Source organism: Alligator sinensis, unplaced genomic scaffold (genome assembly GCF_000455745.1).
Source record: "Alligator sinensis unplaced genomic scaffold, ASM45574v1 scaffold702_1, whole genome shotgun sequence".
Lineage (NCBI taxonomy): Eukaryota > Metazoa > Chordata > Crocodylia > Alligatoridae > Alligator > Alligator sinensis.
In genome coordinates this window covers 1,032,513-1,038,512 of record NW_005842567.1, presented here as the reverse complement: position 1 = coordinate 1,038,512, position 6,000 = coordinate 1,032,513, and the positions used below count along the sequence as shown (strand labels likewise).

The window sequence follows — 6,000 nt, the reverse complement described above, 5'->3', positions numbered from 1 at the left end:
CCCCCTCCTCCAGCCTACCCCCTCCCCCCCACCCCTATTTACCAGCTTCAAGTTTGGCTCCAGCTCCCTGCTGCAGTGGGTGGGGACTGTCCGAATCTTTGGAAGGCTAATTCTTTGGAAGGCTAATTAGTTGCCAGGTGAAAAGGCAACTTTGGAAGGCTAATTTTTGTAAAGAGGTGAGTGTGGTATGCAAGTAAATACAAGATTTAGTATTCTCATCTGAAAGACTATTATGGTGAGTTTCTTGTAGTCAAGAACAGTGCAACAATCTAGCTAAGCCAGGTGTAATTGCTGAATGTAGGCAGTAAACTCCTTATGTCACAGAGTTTGGGAGGCAGACTAAATTATACTGACAGACTGGAAAGCAGCTTGTTTATGCATATAAATACGTTATTTATGAACATATTTACATGCACACACAAAGTGTGTGTGTGTGTAAGTGCATATACATAAGTATACCTAGCTCAAAAAATAAGCTTTTCTCATTTATGATTCAGAGACTATAAAACTGATATTTGCATTTGCAGAGGCTGTTGGAAGTTGCTTGGGAGAAGTGGGTCCTATTGACTTCTCAACCATAGCTCTTCAGCATAGTAAAAATGTATCATATTCTAAGGCAACTGATTTATTTGAAGATAGAAAACTTCAGTTGGTATTCATAATGCTGACTCAAATAAATAATGCCTTGATTGATGTTTGGTAAGTACATGCTTGATTCAGTACATAAAATGGGCCACTGGGAAGAAAGCAAGTTATTAAAATATATATATACATTTGCTTGTTAATGACCAGTAATTTTCCAACTTTGTTTTTGCATCTAAGCAACAGTGGGTTACACAGCTGAAACAATAAATGATACCGTAGGACTCATCACATCCTGGAATTCTTCCTGTAGGGCTGTGTAATCTGATGGGATTGGTTATTTGACTCTCTTCGCACTGTATTGGTGGACCAGGAACACTTGTGTAGCATTGTTCATACTACATATTTCTAAACATCCAGAGACTGGTTCAATAACAAGACATTATATTTTTTCTAATATTTATATAATAAACTTAATTGATTTTTTTTTTTATTGCACCCCATAAAACAATGAATTTAGTAAGCTATATGGGCTTCAACTTGGAGCAATACCCCACAGGGAAAGATGCTAGAATTTAAGCTGTTAATGCTTTATCAGTGGACCCTTGATTTTCAAGTTATTTATGCAGTCAAGCTCTGACCTCTTGTTGGGTTGGATTTAAGCTAGATAATTCTTTTCTCTGCTCTGATGTTTAGTTCTGCCCAATGCAAATGGGGATATTTGTGTTACAGTAATGGAACCAGTCTTACATATACCTTTCTTCTGGCTTCTATTAGCCTTTGGTCATGTTTTAATGATTATTCATAAAATAATTTCACAGTCTGTACTTCTTTATTATGAACTTTATAGAACTATTTTTATTAAATACTTGTTAATCAGTTATATTTATCTTTCAGTATTAATGTTCGCTCTGCTGCTGCTTCCTGTTTGAAAAACATTTTAGCGACAAAGACTGGTAACAAATTTTGGGAGGCTTACAAAGACAAAGCTGATCCCATGTTAATATATCTACATCCTTTCAGAATGTCCAGGAAGAAGGTATTTCTGTTAGTTTGTGTACAGCTTGCAATAATGAGAACCAATTACAAATATAAAACTACTGTAAACAAGTAAATATTTCTGGAGACCAGTATTGTTGAATCTAGAAAAGGTTCTTAAAGTAGTGTATCTTGATGACAGTACATGATAGATTGCTTTTGTAACTCTCTTGCCAGCTTATTTGTTTTTTGTGCCTAATATTGACTACTGTGAGCTCTCCCATTGACTAAAAGATCTAATAAGTAAATTGTTTACAAGATTAGTTTCTTAGTTCGAAATAAGCTATGCTATGGGTCTTTCATTATTGTCCTGGAGAAATTACCATCCCACCATCAGGAAGTTCTGAGTATGCATTTATGAAACAGTTTTTGTTTACCTGATAATATTTTTCTGCAAGATGCCTGCCTCATTTAGTGCCCCGTATCAAGGCATGAGATGGCAGAACCAACATTATATAGATACCCATTAATCTGTTATTTCTAAGATTTCAGACACTGGATTTTGTAGCATTAAAGTATTTCTTGATCTCAGGAGAGAGAACTTATTTTCAGCATTTCTAGATTTTCTTGATTTTAAATGCACAACTTTGCATTTACAATAACTTATTACATAATGTAAGCTAACCTTGACTGTATGTTTCATCTAGACAGACTGTGTATTGTCTGCTTCATTTTGTTGAAAAGCTACACTTTTGTAGTAGTTCCTTTTTTTTTTTTTTTTTTTTTTTTTTTTTTTTTTTTTTTTTTTTAAAAAAAAAAAAATTTTTTTTTTTTTTTTTTTTTTTTTTTTTTTTTTTTTTTTTTTTTTTTTTTTTTTTTTTTTTTTTTTTTTTAAGACAAACTAAATATCTTTGTTCTTACAAACACGTATTTTTGTTAGTTTTTGGAAGTGCCAGACACTGAAAAAGAGACTCCTTCAGAAGCCACAGATGATGCAAATCTGTGGATTCCTCAGGGTGTAAGTCATGAGACTTGGATAAAGAACCTGACTTGTTCATTGCTGAATGGTGGAGGAGTGAAAGACGAAGTTCTTCTGTTACTAAAGCCAATGTGTGAGGTGAGCTCCTTTGTGTACTGTAGCTCCAGGCAACTGTGTTAAACTTAATTATGACCCCTGTTAATATTTGATATTGTTTTCTGGTGATAAGTAGATTTTTCCTTTGTTTACAGATAGGAAGACATAACCAAAATATTCTTTCTTGATGGGCATTCAGGTACCTCAGTGAACTACACCTTAGAAATGCATATAAATATAGGACTTGCCTAGAAATTTGGGACTAAATTATTAAGACTGTTACCATGCAAGTATAACCAAAACAGCCTGATAATAGTGACTTGTATTAAGTTAATTGTAATGAATATTTTCCTTTCTTTTTTCTAAGGTATAAATTTACATGCATTTCTTAAATCCATGATTTCAGTGAAAGGGGAAAAGGTGTAAATATAACTTTTATAGATCAGGTTTTTTTGAACTCTTGCTTTGTTGAACACATTTGACCTATTTTGTGTCAGGTGGTTTATGATATTTATTTTCCATTTGCTGTTCAGTATGTTTTAAATTGGCCAGGAGACCTTGATTGTATTAACAAAGAAATGTGGTTTATCAGCAGCTGATTTTGTGCGTCTGTGATTCAGGTGAAAACAGACTTCTGTCAGACTTTGCTTCCGTATTTGATTCATGATATCCTGCTTCATGATTCAAATGAATCTTGGCGCAACCTTCTATCTGTACATATCCAGAGGTTTTTCACAACCTGTTGCAGATGTGTGTCATCCTCTAGTAGATCAACGACACCTGCAAATTCAGATTCAGGTAATGGCATAATGTTTTTCTTTTTATTTTATCATCAGCAATTTACAATGCATATTCACTTTTTTTCTCTCTTTTGTAATATACATTTTAGAACCAGAATCCCTTGTTCGTAGAAGTTTGGATAAAATATCTCAGCGAACAATGCTTACTGTTGTTGACCACCTGAGAAGACAAAAAAGGTGAGTTGTATCACTCTTTAAAATTTACTTGGATATATTGCTTGCTTTAACCTGCTATTCTAGGATCTATTGATGTTCTCGATGGACAGAGAATATATGCACCCAAAAAAGGATCTCACTTAAATAAGTGTTAGAGTGATGTTGTATCTTTGATTATGGAATTATGCAAGTGTATGCAACTGTATATAGTTGGTCCAATAAAATATATTATCCTAAGAAATCTTTTCCTCTTAAATAAGTGTAAACGGAGATCAAACTGTTGCAAATAAGATATATACAGTAGTGAGACTTCATTTAAATACAAGCCTAGGAATGTTGGACATGTTAGAAGGGCTGTGGAAGAATGCAGTTTTTAAAACCATTTTGTCTAGAAGTGCCCAATAGAGCATTCATGTATTTCTTAGAGATAAAATTATACTGGGGTTGTATATGTAACAGGAGGGCAGTCGGGATCGCTGTGCTCTCCCCTGCTGCCTCCTTTACCGTGCCAAACTGCTGTCCCGCACCCTCCAATTCTCACCCGCCACAACTTTGATTTTATATATTTCTATAGGGAGGCTGCCTTCCGTCTTCTTGGCCACGGTTCTCCTGTCTCGGGTGTTCCGTACACCCCAGCCTTATGGGCTATGCATGGCTCCTACCACCCCTGTACCATGCCCCAAGCCTCGCAGGTGTAACGGACGTTGTTCTGTCTCTCTCTCTCTCTCTGTCTCCATGCCCTCTCTGGCGCTTGGGCTCTCCGCAGCCCTGTCTCTCTCTGTGCCCTCTCTGGCACTCGAGCTCTCCGCGGCCCTGTCTCTCTCCGGGGCCTTCTCAGTAGTGCCACCCTCTCTCCGGGGCTCACCACGCCCGCACTGGGGCTTCTCAGCAATGCCCCCTTCTCTGGGGCTTCTCAACTGCCCCTCTCTGGGGCTAGGGTCTGTACATCCCGAATGCTGCGCCCTCACTGGCACTGGGGTCCCCACTCCGCTGTGAGTCCCCTATGAGGCCTCCTCCATCCCCTGATAGCCTCACCCAAACCACCGGTGTAACAAATAGCAACACAAACACAAGCCCCTGGGCTATAACACAAACTGCAGCCGCCCGGCTATAACCACTCCCAAGCCTACCAGGGGTTCTTCATCCCGCCGCAGTGACAGATGCTGCTTCTGCATCAGGCTTCTCTTCTCTTTCCTGGCAGGGAGGTCCTTTCTCCCTCGCTGCTGGTAGGGAACTGCTGCCTGGCCTCCTGCCTGTGGTTTTTATAGGAGCCAGGCCCTGCCCTTTCTTGTTAGCTGGCTAGGCAGGTGTGGATCATTAGCTCCCTCTAGTTGCCTCAGCAACCGGCACCTGAGGAGTCTTCCCGGCTCTCTCAGTAGCAGTCACCTTAGTGCCCTGCTATAGTATAGTTTAAAGCACTTGTAGTAGATTTATATTGTTAAATGTAATATCACAAAGCAGTCCTAGTACATCAGTATTAATGCTGTATTTCAATAGATCTCTTTCAGGTACCATTTTTGATGACAGCTTCTGGTTGGATCTAAATTATCTTGAGGTTGCCATGGCAGCACAGTCTTGTTCTGCTCACTTCACAGCCTTACTCTATGCAGAAATCTATGCAGACAAGATAAACACAGACAAACAACAACAAAGGTACTGGGCTTGAGGAACCTAGGTTCTCCACATTTCTACCAAAACAGCCTATATTGTGGGTGTTTTATTGTGAAATGTGTATCAGGGAGATGCATTCTTTTAAATCCTTGGAAAAATGTCCTTGCCCTGAGAGTGTGCGTCTACCAAAGTTTTGCCAGCCCTTACAAATTGGTAGCTATCTGATGTTCAGAATTGCAGCATTCTGATTACCCACCAGAATACTTGAAAAGCTGTTCCCAGGATAGTCTGGTATCTTGGGAATAGCTAGAGACAAAAGCTAATGTATTCTACTGTCCGCAAGGCTTCCTTCTCATGTTCCAGAAGGGAAGGTGTGTTCAAAATCTAACCCTAATAGTTAATGAGAGATTAGCTGCTAAAATTGTATCAGAAATGAAAAGGCGTTAAAACAGAATGGTACTCAGCATGGTTTTAGCATTCAGTGTCCTGTGATATGCATAATATAGAAGTGAAGGGGGTATGTAAAGCTTTTAATCATCTCCTTCAGTCTATCAGTCCTTTTTTAACACTGCTACAAGGCTGAAAGTAGCAAATTCTGTACTTTGGATGAGAATAAATAATAAAGGAGAATTGAAAGCAGTGAGCAAGAGAATATTAGAATCACAGAAAAGTAGGGCTGGACGGGCCTCAAGAGGTCATCTCTAGTCTAACTCCTTGCTTCAGGCAGCAGTATCCCTGTCTAAATCATCCTAGACAGTGTTAGTGTGATCTATTCTAGAAAACTTCAGGAACTACCCT

At 38.5% G+C, this 6,000-nt stretch overlaps 1 protein-coding gene across 2 annotated transcripts in view; it reads left to right on the top strand.

Moving 5' to 3' along the window:
* Positions 1–6,000, top strand: part of LOC102387373 (serine-protein kinase ATM) — a 57,562-nt gene that overhangs the window by 21,383 nt on the left and 30,179 nt on the right. For both annotated transcript variants that reach the window (XM_025214106.1, XM_025214107.1), the window contains exons 13-18: positions 528–699; positions 1,480–1,621; positions 2,501–2,677; positions 3,256–3,433; positions 3,525–3,612; positions 5,089–5,244. In XM_025214106.1, the coding sequence (XP_025069891.1) occupies positions 528–699; positions 1,480–1,621; positions 2,501–2,677; positions 3,256–3,433; positions 3,525–3,612; positions 5,089–5,244 (913 nt within the window). The remainder of the gene's footprint in view (positions 1–527; positions 700–1,479; positions 1,622–2,500; positions 2,678–3,255; positions 3,434–3,524; positions 3,613–5,088; positions 5,245–6,000) is intronic.